The 14,497-nt window shown below is 51.0% G+C and overlaps 1 protein-coding gene across 1 annotated transcript; it reads left to right on the forward strand.

The window, feature by feature from the left end:
* Positions 1 to 7,509: 7,509 nt before the first annotated feature.
* On the forward strand, positions 7,510 to 9,816 carry OLIG1 (oligodendrocyte transcription factor 1). The gene has a single exon (XM_046002781.1). It carries the CDS (start codon positions 7,609 to 7,611, stop codon positions 8,419 to 8,421), a length of 813 nt encoding a protein of 270 aa, XP_045858737.1. The 5' UTR covers positions 7,510 to 7,608; the 3' UTR covers positions 8,422 to 9,816.
* Positions 9,817 to 14,497: the final 4,681 nt, after the last annotated feature.

The raw sequence follows: 14,497 nt of genomic DNA on the forward strand, positions 1-14,497 counted from the left end.
ATGGAGGTTGATAAAAAATCAGTAACAGTTGACACTGTGCCCTGCAGGGTTCTCCGTGCCTTTACTGGTGTTAACTCACTCAGTCATCACCATGAGCCTTTGAGATAAGGTCTATTTTCATCCCCGTCTTGCAGACAGAGGAAACTGGACCATTGCCAGGTAGTGTGTCTTGTCCTAAGTTACAACAAGTCAAACCCAGGGAGTGCGGGCTCGAAGGTGCCCTACAGCCTGCTTAGTTAGGGTCTGGGATGATACGGACATCAGGTTTATGTAATTGTTTTAGCATGGTGTTGCGGGGTTTGGGCTCAGTGTGTCCAGGACACTGTCTCTGAAATAGAGCCATACAGGTAGAAGATCCATGGTATTCAACAGCATTGGAGCAGAGGCTAGAAAACCCTACATCCTTGATGCAGAGAAAGCGTGCCCTTAAAGCAAACAAAACTGGGACTCCCCCTTAGTCTGAATGAAAACCATAAACGAAGTGTCTTTCTTTGGAGCCCTGCATGTGGCAGGTGCCCAGAAAATAGCAGTCATTGTTGCCATTATACTAAGCAGCTACTATGTGCCAGGCTCTGGGCAAGTCACCAGACTTACATCTCCTTCTGAGGTTTATAATAACTCTAGGAGATAAATACTATTATTCCCAGGAGCATCTGGACGGCTCAGTTAGTTTAGCGTCCAACTGTTGGTTTTGGCTCAGGTTGTGATCTCAGGGTTACGAGATCGAGTTCCGCGTCCGGCTCTATGCTCAGCACGGAGTCTGCGGGAGAGTCTCCCCCTCCAACCTCTTCCTCATTCCCTCTCTCTTAAGCACATGCTCTCTCTCTCTCAAATAAAAATGGATAAATCCTTTAAAAAAAATACTATGATTCCCAGTGTATAGACGAGGAAACAGAGGCTCAAATTAGTAAACCTTTGCTCCAAGAGCCAAGGCAACAGGCTAGCTCTCCTCCCCAGCCTAGGAATCAGACTCTTCTTTGTAAGACGTAAAAAGGCCAAGACCTTGAGCAGAAAAGCCTCCAAGTATGACAGCCGGGAGATTTGCGTGGATCACGTGTCTGGGCCACAGCCTCCAAGTTCATATTTCCAGGTCAGAGCGCCTTCTGGAGAGGAAGGCAGCGACCTCCCAGCTCCGGTCTCCTTAACTGCACCCTGGGAAGCCCGCACACAGCCTTTCTTTTCCCCCGGTGGTCTAATCTGGAGTCAGATCCAGCCGCTGGCTCTTACAGCCGGGAAAGGACGGCGAGCCAACGGGAAAACAACAGGTGAGCTTCAAAACAGTCCCCTTCTGTGCCCCAGGCAGGGTGTCTGCCCGGGCGACGGCAGGGCCACACTGACTTCCAGAACCTTCTGTCTCTGCAGGTGTTTTAGGAACTTGGCCTCAGCGCTTCAGTGACCCATATTTTATTACCTTTCAGGTTTCTATAATTCATCATTCACTCCTTTCTGAAACCCTAGAATGAAAGTATAGCAGCTCAGTGCCCCGGCCTCTCCCCATTCTCTCCCCAAACACATCGGCCTATTTGTTCTCTTTATCCCCGCTCTTCCTGTCGCATTCTGCCCGTTCAATGGGGAAAGAGTGAAACCGGATGGCTGGACCCAGTGCGGGGAAATGACTTCAGAGCCACCTTTGTTTCCCCTCATTCCTTTGAGCACACTTGGCCCCGCGTCTCTATGAAAGGGCTTGTTTGAACCATTTGGAACATCTAGCAAGCGAGAGATGCTATAGCCAGAACCGCTCGCATCCTTTCAGGCTGCCCGAGACTCTAGGTTCAACTGCCAAATTTTTGCAACAAAACTAACCATGACATTGGACATTGTGTTATAAATTAGCCACAGCCTTCCAAGCAAATTGTCTCTTTTCATTGTATCAATGGAAGCCTTTGGAACATTTGGCTTCAGCTACTGACTTTAGGGAGACTCAGAGAATTATTTTTGTTCTGCCCCAAACCAACCCTTCAGGCATCGAGTTGCATGTGCTAATAATGTATGTATCTTCCTTCACCAGTTATCCTCATCGCGCGGACTCAGAGGACCGCTGCAAATCACATTCCAGGTCCCTGCCTCCCAGTCTGCCAATGCACTTTCAGATTTTGACGTGGCAGGATCTCTCCAGTTGTTCTTAAAAAAAAAAAAAAAGATTTTATTTATTTATTTGACAGAAAGAGATCACAAGTAGGCAGAGAGGCAGGCAGAGAGAGAGGAAGGGAAGCAGGCTCCCTAACTGAGCAGAGAGCCCAATTCGAGGCTTGATCCCATGACCCTGGGATCATGACCTGAGCCGAAGGCAGAGGCTTTAACCCACTCAGCCACCCAGGTGCCCCTCCAGTTGTCCTTAAGACAAAAAATATGTGACTTCCCTCCTTATCCTGCTTTCCACAACGATGACCTAAAGTTCCTTTTAAAAAAGAGTTCTTTTAGAATACACACGGACAGGTATTAACAGATATTCTTACAGAGCTTAGTGATGTGTAGAATTTCAGCATTCGGTCCTCCCAGAAGCGGTGAGAATTTCTATTTTGGTTAGGTCACCCTGAATTTGAAAAAAAAATTAAAAAGAAAACCCCAAACACCCATACACCCATCTGCTTGAGCTCTCTCAACCAACAGCCAAATCAATCTTTTGTTATTAAAAAGGAATCTGGAAAAATGTTCAGATGCCCTCTGACTTTTTCCCCCCGTTTTTCTCCCAACATTTTCCCACATACAAAAAAAGTCACAAGACAAATTTGGACTTGGAAATATTCTTCAGTAGTCAAGTTTATTAAAATCAGGTCCAAATGACATTTATTAAAAATAAAATGAAACAAACCTCCCTGTGAGAGCTGTGAAATACACCAGCTCCATTGACAATGATTAGCGTTTTAAGCAGAACAGAGAACACTATCATGGTACTACACGTTTCCACACCAAAAGTGAGGGCCACCGCGACGATGACACAGCTATGAAACAACACCGTAAGTCCCTATGAGCATCCTGCCATCTCGTAACAACTCAACTAACCCGCGCTCCCTTCTGAAAATGAGCCAAAAATCATACTCTTTCCCATTTTCCCAGCAGGAATTTTTTATTTAGCCTGAACTGTGGCTAACTATGTCTTAGATTCTGCAAGGTGGTCCCAGGTGAGAGGGACCGAAATGTCTCTAAGGAGCTCTGCGCCACCCAAGAACACTTACCAAAAGGTGATCCGCCTTCTTCGGCCCCTCTCTGCTACTAACCACCCCTCTCCTCCACCCAGAAGGAAGCTGAGCGCCCCTCTCCCTGCAACACCTTCCCTGTCTTTGCTGTTCCAGACAGAGCTGTATCGGGATGGAACCTAACCCAAGGCCAACAGTAGGGGCGGCTGTCGCGTCTCAGAGAGATGGTGTAAATGTTAACACCTCGCGTGTCACTGAAATTTTCCGAAGAATTCTGCCCATCTTAGAAGAACGTAGCACTTTAAAAAGTGGCCTCTGTTATTTGATTATAGGTCCACGCTCCAGCCAGTTTAAACAGCAGGTTTTAGCAAAGACAGTCTGTTATACTCACTGCCCTTCTGGGACAGGACAGTCTTTCAAGCGACAACAGGGAGCTCTGAGTGGTGGACAGGCTTTGTGGGGGCGCAGTCTGTCTGTACTTAGAGAGGGGATGGACGGTGTCTCACACCCTCGCTCAGGCTTTGGGTCTCCATTGTCTGCCATTTCAAAGGTTCGAACTCCTTGACCCAAAGCGAGGGTGGCCAGGATTGGAGGAACGGGCGGGAGACGCTTTAGGTTTCTACACAAGGAAAAGGAAGCCCGATTCACACATCTCCTGGGGGTGAAAAGAGTCCCTAACACACACACACACACACACACGCCCCTTTAGGCAGAGACAAGAGTGGTTGTTATGGCGGATGCAAGTTGTTCCCCAAGTATGTCCCGAATGTGGGAGGCCACAGCAGCTGCCTTCCCTCGAGACAGCCCACAGGGCCGCTGCCAGGAGCTATAATGACTTGCTGGCCCTTGCCAGCTGTCACACTTTGCATACCACCGGAGCTCCGGTCCAGCAGAAGGGGCCGTCCAAGTCACCAGTTTCAACAAGCGCCAAATCCTGTGCCCATGCTGGGCCCGCACGGCCACCCAGAACCCTCTTGTAGGGCTCCATGGAGAGCACTTCTGTGCGCACTGACCGGCATGTCCGGCTGACAGTACCCTTGGCCAGGGAAGGGATTTCTCCTCCCAAGACAGAAATGTGGCGAGGTCAAGAGCTAAAGGGAACCCTCAGGGACACCCCCAGTAAAGAGGGGCCCTTTGAGGGGGAGAGCAGCCTGCGTCTTTCCATCTCTTTGATTCCTGGGGCGCCCCTGCCTGTGGATGGAAAATGTCCAGGGTGCTGTCTGGCCACTCTGTCCCAGGCGTTAGCTTCTGTCTTTCTCACTCACTTTCTCTTCCTGCTGGCAGGATATGGCCCCAGGGCTCCTGCCTAGCATGGGGACAGAGGCAGAATGCCCCAATATAGTACAGCAGCTGGACTGCAGGACAGAGGGGTCCCCAGGGTGAATGTGGGCACAGCCAGAGATGGCTAGGACAGAGTTCACTGAGGTGTGCAAATATGCACAAGTATATATTCAGGGACTTGGATGGAACCCAACAACTCATCAATACTGGCTTGGCCTAGGTCGGTCCCTCCATCCTTTCCCCTAGTCGCCAACCTTCCCCATCATGGCCTCCTCTTGGCTTGCTGGAAGCCTGGTCCAGCTGAAGGGGGTTCTGGAAGCTAGCCATTGATAGTGCAGCTCTGCCTCTCCTGTCTGAAGGCACAAAGTCAACCCCAGAAACCCACTACCCCTCCGGGGAGCCTCGCTTATACCATCTATAGCAAGGATTTTTTAAGATGCTCAGCTCACAGGGTTTCGGGGAAAACCAGATGTCTGTAAACATGCTTTGAAAAGCAGAACACTTCTCAAACGGGTAGTGAGTTGTTTACCTGCTTGGAACTTCTGAGGTTGATTTGCTTGGTCTCTCTCCTTCCTGTCTAGTACATCCCTGCTTGGAGACTCAGCTTTCCCCTCTCCAATCCCCCCACCCAGGCTTCTGTCTTTCTTCCCACATGACCTCTCCAAAACTTTGTCAAGTCAAGGCCTCCTGAGGGCTGGGACATCCTCCCATGTTCTTTCCCTCTCCATGAAACCTACAGGAAACTCCTGGATTAAAGCGCATTTTGGCAGTTTGAACATCTCAAGGGATGAGCCTGTGAGCTAGGGAGATTTCGGACCCATTCCTAGACATCCCCCGGACACACAGTAGTGGCAAAGCACTGCGCTGGGCTTTGGAAGGGTACAGAAGTGAAAACAATCACAACCAAATGTGGAGATGATCTTCAATAACACAATCTAGGCCACAGGGACCCGCTATCGATGGTTTGTCAAACATGAGAAGATGTGGAAAAGATGAGAAATCATCAAGACTTCAAAAAGAAAGTAATACTTTCTTTTGCAAGTTGAACCAAGGCATGGGCAGGATGTCGTAGATAGAGCTAGAAGTCAGAAGCAGAGATCAGAGTGAGCCTATGAAGCAAATGCTGGTGGAAGAAAGTGAAATTAGCAAGCCAGCCAATACACTCCTAGAGCTGAAATCAGTTTCCATGGTGGACAGACATCCCTCTTCTTACCTCAAAGAGGACCAAGATGGAAAACTCACTTTCTTTCTGTTATCCTTGACATCACACTGTCCAACAGGACTTTCTGTGATGAAGGCTGTCCCAGCTGATGGCTTCTAGCCATTTGAAACTGCTAAATGCTTGCACAATGCTGGTACAACTCGGGAATTAAATTTCTAACTTGATTTCATTTTGATTAGTTAGCTTTTTCTTAAGATTTTATTTATTTATTTGAGACAGAGACAGCACGGGGGTGAGGGACAGAGGGAGAGGAAGAAGCAGGCTCCCCCTGAGTGGGGAGCCCTACATGGGGCTTGATCCCAGGGCCCTGAGATCATGACCTGAGCCAAAGGCAGAGACTTAACCAACAGAGCCACACAGGCGCCCCAACTATTTCGATTTTAATAGCCACAGAAGGCTAGCACGTGGTAGGGGTTTCGATACCAAAGCCCTCTTCCCCGTGCCACTTTGCCAGCCTATGATGACAGGCTGCAAGTAGTATCCCCAGGCATTGGGGCAGAAAACCTCCAGAGCCACCAAGTAATGTCATTTGGGGAAGAGAAAGATAAGAGTCCCACCCTCAACAGATACGAGCGTGTGGGTGAATTTTTGTTTGTTTGCTTGTTTGTGATAAGAGGTCAATTTCTGTGTGGTTTTCGCTTCAACAAGAGTGGAGTCACTGGTAGAATGAATACTCGTCCCTTTGGGGGAGGAAAGCTACCTGACCCCCAAAGGTCCTAAGTCCCTTAAAGACCTTTCGATCAGAGGGAGGGGAGACAAAGAGGCCAGCAGCAACCATTCTCATGTTACTAGTCCCTGAGCCTAGAAATTTGGTCCTCAAGACCTGGCCAGAATCACACATTTAAAATAATAATAAAAAAATTTACTCCCATGTTCACTGAAGCATTATTCACCAAAGTCCGAATGTGGAATCAACCCAAGTGTCCATCTAGGAGAAATGGGTATACAAAATAGGGTATACACACACAACGAACTATCGTTCAGTCTTTAAAAGGAAGCAAATTCTTTTTTTTAATTTAAGATTTTATTTATTTATTTGACAGGGAGAGAGAGATCACAAGTAGGCAGAGAGAGGGGAGGCGGGGGAAGCAGGCTCCCTGCTGAGCAGAGATCCCGATGGGGGGGCAATCTGGGACCCTGAGATCATGACCTAGAGCTGAAGGCAGAGGTTTAACTCTCTAAGCCACCCAGGAGCCCCTAAAAGGAAGGAAATTCTAACAAGGGCTACAACTTGGATGCACCTGGAGGACATAAGCCAGTCCCTAAAGACAAATGCTTTACGATTCCACTTAAACGAGGTAGGTAGAGTAGTCAAACGGATAGACCAGAGTGGTGGTTGCCTGCGCAGAGGTAAGTAGTGAGTCACTGTTCACTGAGCACGGAGCTCCAGTTTTGCAAGATGACGAGTTCTGTGGTGGGTTGCACGACAGTATGAATGTACCTAACACGACTAAGTGTATACATCACAATGGTTAAGATAGTGTATATCATGTTACTTGCATTGGACTACAATTGCAAATATGGACACGTATACAATAAAGCAGAGGCAGAGAGGAGGAGGAGGCAGCCTCACCAGTGCAACCAGTCCTCCAGGAACAACCCCATCTCACCCCAAAAGGCGCAGTCCCTCCCCGCCCCCCACCCCGCGGCGGGGAGGGGGGGGTCGTCCTGTGACTCGCACTGGCGCTCACAATAACCTTCTTGAGCCGTGCCAGCCGCACCTCCTTGCCGGCCTGAGGGGGGGGCGGCCAATGAGCACGCGCCAGGACCCGGCCTCGCGCCCCCATTGGCTGCGCCCAGCGGCCCGCGGCCCCGCAGGTTCCCAAGCCGGGTTTAAAGGGGTCGGAAGCAGGCTGCTGCCCTGCCATCGGCTCCCCGCGCGCAGGTCCGCGGGGAGGGGCGGCCTGCCGAAGGGCCCACCCCGGGGCGTTCCTGAAGGGCGCCCTCGGCCGCCCCCACCGCCCCCAGATGTACTATGCGCTTTCCCAGGCGCGCGTGAACGCGGCCCCCGCGACCATGCTGCGGCCACAGCGGCCCGGAGACGTGCAGCTCGGGGCCTCCCTGTACGAGCTGGTGGGCTACCGGCAGCCGCCCTCCTCCTCCTCCTCTTCCACGTCCTCCTCCTCCTCCACGGCGACCCCCCTCCTCCCCAAGGCGGCGCGCGAGAAGCCCGAGGCGCCCGCCGAGTCGCTAGGCGCGGGAGCGGGGCCCGGTGCGCACGCGGGCGGCGGCTCCCGGGCGGACGCCAAAGAGGAGCACCAACAGCAGCTGCGGCGCAAGATCAACAGCCGCGAGCGGAAGCGCATGCAGGACCTGAACCTGGCCATGGACGCGCTGCGCGAGGTCATCCTGCCCTACTCGGCGGCTCACTGCCAGGGCGCGCCCGGCCGCAAGCTCTCCAAGATCGCCACGCTGCTGCTCGCCCGCAACTACATCCTGCTGCTGGGCAGCTCGCTGCAGGAGCTGCGCCGCGCGCTGGGCGAGGGCGCCGGACCCGCGGCGCCGCGCCTGCTGCTGGCCGGCCTGCCCCTGCTGGCCGCCGCGCCCGGCTCCGTGCTGCTGGCGCCTGGCGCCGTGGGGCCTCCCGACGCGCTGCGCCCCGCCAAGTACCTGTCGCTGGCGCTCGACGAGCCGCCGTGCGGCCAGTTCGCGCTCCCCGGCGGCGGCGCGGGCGGCGGCGCGGGCGGCCCGGGCCTCTGTACCTGCGCGGTCTGCAAGTTCCCGCACCTCGTCCCCGCCGGCTTGGGCCTGGCCGCGGTGCAGGCGCAGTTTTCCAAGTGAGGGCCCGCGCGGGCCGGGTGCGCGACCTAGGCCCGGCCTCTCGCCTCCCCGCTTTCTCCTTGCCCGCGCGCCCTGCACTCGCGTACGGCTAGCCAAGCACGGAGGGCACTTCCAACCTTCCGGCCCGGAGGAAGGGACCGTGGGGCTCCCCCTTCCCCGCCTCCACCCCGGGGAAATGAAAGTGACGCGAGCGGATGTTCGACGGAGCGTCGGGGGTTCTGAGTGGATTCCCGCTGCTTTGGGCAGCAAATGTGCGGTCCCAAGCCCACTCTTGCCCAGCTCCCGTCTCTCCTGGTCCCTCGGGTCGCGCGCTTCGCGGGGGTGGTGCGGATTTTAGGGCACGGCGCGGTGGCTTTGCCTTGCTCTGGGTGCGGCGGTAGGACCGTCCTAGCGCCACGGCTCCAAGAGGCGACACCTGCCCAATCAGGGGCCAAGTGGCTGCTCTCCGCGGGCAGGAAAGGGTTCTTTTCCTTCTCCCCAGCCAGAGGTCACAGACACCCTTGTTCCCACCGGCCAATCCCTGTCAAAGGAGGCTGCCCGACCTCAGGAAGACGAGAAAGACCAATTAGTTCGCGCAGATGGTCCGGGGCTTAGCAGACGGACTGACCCTCAGCGGCGGCGGGACGGTTGGCCTCGCGGTGCAGCGGGAGATGTAGATAACTCCAGCGTCCTTGGATGTGCTGGGTTGGGAAGCCGGTCCGCTTTTACGCTGCGGCTGTTAGAGTGCAATTTTTGAGAATCATATAAGCAGGTGTTTTGTGGCAAAGATTATTCGCTTTTAAATCCTGGGGTCTTCTTAGAAAGACAGCTTAGAACTTGAGATTCACCATTTTGTTTCCTCTTCCCCAAAGGTAGCGTAACCAACATTTGAGCTTGCTTAAAAACAAAAACCAACCCCTTTTGACGCAGGTGGTGTTCTCGGTTTACTAAAATAGGTAACACGGCACTTCGCAGTCGCCGCCAGTCTTGTCTGAAAGCACGATCACTAATTAACTTTCTCATTAAAAGACGAAGAGGGGGACCTGAGCCCCAACACCCACCCACCCCCACCCCCGGCGGCTCGGCCCGTCCCCGCTGCGGTGGCGACTGCGGGATGGCATTTTCTGCGCTGCCCCTCTGAGCGAGGGGTCTTTGCCCAGGGCTTGCTCTGGGCAGGTCTTCCCGCAGCTTTGCGTTTGAAGAACTGCCTGGATGACCGGTCTTGATTTGTTACAGTCCTTCACAAATTATTCCACCCGAGATAATTTTATGATCTTTCGGCAGCTTGCTTTGAAGTCTCTGTTTAAGGCTTTTGGTTGTTGGTAGTAGCCGAGTTTAACTGGCATTTTATTTTATCTCTAACTTTGTTTCGTTGCTCTGCGAAGAATCAACAAAATAAAACATTTAAAGACCTAACATTTTCCTCTGATTTGTTTGTTAATAAAAATGTCCTGGTGGGGCGCCTGGGTGGCTCAGTCGGTTCAGCCTTTGATTCTTGATCTCTGCTGGGGTCTTCATGTCAGGGTCCAGAGTTTAAGCCCCACGCTGGGCTCCACACTGAGGGCAGAGCCTACTTTAAAATTAAAAAAAAAAAAAAAAAAGTCTCAGTGCGCTGGTGGATTCAGATTCTCGGGATGAAGGTTAGTAGTTAAATGTGACTAGAGTTCCAAGTTTTTAAAGCTGGCTTCCTGATTTGTAAAGTGATCTAATGGACAGGGTTCTGCCTGCCTAGTTTAGGCTTGAGGCAGAATTTTAAAGACCCAGTCTGAGTGGGTGGTTGTCAATTTCAGGAATTCCTCTCAGCCAAGATGGGCCTCTTGGCTATTTCCTCCTCTAAAAATGAGTTTAAATACATTGATCACAAAATTATTTTGTATATCAACATCCCTCTCAAAAGAATGGGATTTTTTTAACTCAGTGGACAGAGGCTTAAAAACATCATACAGCTAGCTATGAGCTTTCCCCCATTCTTCCCACAAGGTTGGAAGTTTCTCCTAGGAAGTTATGACCTCGGACATTATCCTGAGAGGCGAAGACAGCTCCGCTGGGTGACTGGTGATGTTACAAAGAATTTGGAATGTTGACTTGCTCATACGCAATCTTTAAACATTTCGTAGTTACTAATGAAATCCAACCACTGTCTAAAGGCAGGGGGTTAATAAAAGAGAATGTGTTCCCTTTAATCTGCAGAAAAGGAAAGAAAACCTGAGGAGACTTCATTGTATCCATGTTGGTTTATCTGAGGTAGGTAAGCACTTAAGAATGGTGAGCATTCATCTGGGGAACGTGTTGTGGGGGAGGGAGTGGAGCCAAATGCTGGAAGGGTGGAATGGCCTTCCCCTCCATGTTGGTTAAGTGTCTGTTTCTTCAAGGAGGAGGCGGGAGAGGGTATGACAGAGAGGAACTCTTATGCACCAACCCATTTCAGGAAAGAGCTTCTCATTCTTCCCAGATTCTGCCATCAGAAAAGTTACGGGCTTTTGGAATAAGTAGATTTGAATGGGGAAAAATAAATAAATAAAAAATATAAAGTAAATTTGAATGGGGATTTTCTGCTTAGTTAATCCCCATCCTTGCTTGTCTTGCATCTTGACAAGGAACCCAAAGTAAAAACTCAAGAGCTAAGTCAAAATCTCATCAGATGCTCCCTGAAAAAAAATATATTTCTGGGAGATCAACAATAAACAGTTCTTCCCTCAGTCCTAATTCCATCACCTTATGCCACCGTCATTCCAAAAGACACAGGAAAGAACAGGGCAAGAATGAGTGGATGGGCTCCCTGCTCCGGTCTCTACTTATAACTCAGAGTAAGTACCCATGCCTTATAGAAAAGGTAATAATATATGTGATTTTTTTTTTTTTACTTAACTGAGAAAATCATGCTTTCTAGAATGGCTAAGGATTATGAATGCATTTAACCAGAACCTGCTGGGCTGTTTTGAGTCTCATCAAAATATTTAAGTTATCCGTCTACACATAGCGTCTCTTGGCCATGGCACAACTCAAGATTAGCAGACTCGCTCTTTATAAGATGACATCCTGAAAAATTGCGTCAACGAGCATCCAAGAGTCCGGTAGGATGAAACAGAAAAAAGGTAATTATATACAGTGTCCGTAACGAAAGCTAGACCTCCCAACATAAGTCTGTGGCAGGGCGGAGCCTGGAGCAGGTGTTTAAGCCTAGACACGTATGGGGTAGACTGGATCTTTCAGATCTGCAATGCTATGTCATGTGCAAAAGAGCTAGCTGATGTGCCCATCTCACTCGATTTTAGCCAAAGCGAGCTTTTCGCAGGAGGAACACATTTAACCTGGTCTTTGAAGGGACTGGGGAAGAAGAGAAGGAATAAAGGGAGGCTCCTTGAGAAAAGTCCATCATACCTCAAAAGCAAGACAAGGAACACGTGACTCACAGCCCAAAGAGACCCCTGCACCCGGCCAACCACCAAAGCGCAATCTCAGTGGTAGGGGAGAAGCGAACCCAAGTGGTAAAGGTGCACGGCCCTGAGAAATTACGTTGTTAGAAGAGCGGGAGGTCAGGTGAGCAATCAGTAAACAGATAGCACATCAAATGCACTGTGGGATTTACCTAGCCCGTAGTGATGGTCTATTTACAGATATTCTCCTCTAAGGGAAGCTGATTACACCAGGTCTGAAAATATAACCTTGCAAGATATATGGGGTAAGTGCCCCCATCAAGGAAGAGGTGCGCTCCAAGCATGGAAAGTAATTTCCCAAAGCAATTTCCAAGCAATTTCCCAAAGGTCCGATTATTAACAATAGTGCTTCGTGTACCCCTCTAGTTCAGGGTCACCCACTCAGTCTTTGTGGACTTCCCTAGTACGTAGGAGAGGCTAGGTCTAAGTTAACCACCAATACTCAAAGCCTCAGCCCACCAGCTAGACCTCCTGGAGCCTAAAGCAGGCAGAGTATAAAGGAAACCAGCAAGAAAAATGGCTTTTTTTTTCTTTTTTTCCGCCACACAAGGATGCTTCATGAACTTGCTGAGGACAAGGGGATGTCTAGTAAGAGCGGTTACACCGATGCCTTTTCCCACCACGGCACAGAGCATATCTGTTAGGAAAGTTCATCTCTTCCAGAAGGTGCTGTCCTCCTCAAGAATTACCCCTTCCATTTCTGCACGCTCAGCAAATCTCCAATAAGATCGCCCCCCTTTACGGAAGTGGGCTCATAAAGCAAAAGTTAAAAAAATGTCATATTTGGGGCGCCTGGGTGGCTCAGTGGGTTAAAGCCTCTGCCTTCCGCTCAGGTCATGATCTCAGGGTCCTGGGATCGAGCCCCACATCGGGCTCTCTGCTCTGCAGGGAGCCTGCTTCCTCATCTCTCTCTGCCTGCCTCTCTGCCTAGTTGTGATTTCTCTCTGTCAAATAAATAAAAATATTTTTAAAAAACTTTAAAAAAAAGTCATATTTTTCTAAAACGCAAATTCACTTTTTTCAAGCAGGTTTTAGTTGAAAGGAAAACATCCTTTTTTTCAGGCAAGGTCCAGCTTATCTTACCACATTTTAGATACAGAAAAGGAGTAGGAAGATAGTCCTCAAGCTAACCCACAGGCTAGCCTGGTTATTTATGGAGATGCCACAAATGACTTCTTCAAGCTCTTATTCTGTCCTTTCGAACTAAGCCCAGCTTAAAAGCTGAAATGCCCGATCAGAAATAAGCCAAATTCTTTCTGTTCACAGGGGATTAGCTGCTCCATCAGAGAACTTTCCCCTTTGTGTCCAGCTGAAGGGCCAGAGCTCAGGCTGTGAGCACAGGACGATTAGGTCAATAGACCACATCTTTAAACACTACGGGCTGCTTGGTGCTCCGGGAGGACATCACCTGGATGGAAAGCGAAGGGAGTGCGTTTCTCCTTCACTCGGCCTTCGCCAATGACCACAGAGGACAGAGCACGCAGGTGGGCCACCACCTGGGACAGAGGCTACCAGTACCAGATCCTCTCTTTAAAGTCCACAGAGTGCTCATGAGGCCAGAGAACCTGGGGATTACCTGTCCACCCTCCCCACTACTGAATAAGGCAATGGAGGCCCGGGAAGCTCAAGAGACATGCTCACGGCCACACAGGTAGTCAGAGGCAGCCTTGCCAGGGACAATCCCTGCTTGGAGGAAGCAAAGGTGCTTCCTTGGTTTGTCTTGGTGGGGCTAGAATGTCCTGGAAAAGGAATTGTGGCGAGAGATGAACCCATTCTTCCTGCCTCCTGGAAAATCTCTGACCTTTGTGCCCAGCCCTGGGGCTGCCCCTCTGAGCCGCACTGAGAAAAGGCAGACTCAGGGCCAGTCCCCCACCAGGGGTCCAGCTGCATTTCAGCCACCTGTACTTTCTCCGCAGCCTCGCCCCCTAGCCCCGAGGGAGGCCCAGATTGGTGACAGGGAGCGGCAGAGGCGCAGCAAACCCTTTGAGAGAGCCTCCGATGGTGACATGTTTGTCATCAGAGTTTCAGAGAGCAACTGGCAGAAGGTGAGGGAGCAGACATCTGACGGCCAAGGGCAAAGAGTGTCCTGGGGGCTCTCCCTTCTGGGACGCCTTTCACCCTGTACACGTAGAGGCTCGGTGTTCTGACGCTCTTGGGCTCTGATTTTCTCAACAATGTCAGCATCTTTTTGCCAAGTGTTTTTCATGGATGTGAGTGATTTTCCAAGGGCCTGATCAGCAGGAATGAGCACTGGCTGCCGCCAAGCCCCGGGAGAGAGAGGACAGGCACCCAGAGCCCTGCACGGGGAGCCCCAGTCAGAGGTAGGTGATGGGGCCTGGGAAAATGCTTGTTGTAGACGGGGAGCGCCGGGATCAAGAAGGGCTGCCGTGGGAGGGCCTGGGCTGCTCAGTCGGTTAACGGTCTGCCTTTGACTCAGATCATGATCCCAGGACCAACAGGGAGCCTGCTTCTCCCTCTGCTGCTCCCCCTGCTTGTGCTAGTAAGAGCGGTCACACCGATGCCTTTTCTCACCATAGCACAGAGCACATCTGTTAGGAAAGTGCATCTCTTCCAGAAGGCGCTGTCCTTGCTCTCTGTCAAATAAATAAAATCTTTAAAAAAAAAAAAAAGAAAAGAAAAAAAAAAAGAAGGTCTGTCGG

This window comes from Meles meles, chromosome 4 (genome assembly GCF_922984935.1).
Source record: "Meles meles chromosome 4, mMelMel3.1 paternal haplotype, whole genome shotgun sequence".
Classification (NCBI taxonomy): domain Eukaryota; kingdom Metazoa; phylum Chordata; class Mammalia; order Carnivora; family Mustelidae; genus Meles; species Meles meles.

Coding starts and splice junctions, on each gene's coding strand:
- OLIG1 (XM_046002781.1), top strand. CDS start 7,609: ATGTACTATGCGCTTTCCCAGGCGCGCGTGAACGCGGCCCCCGCGACC.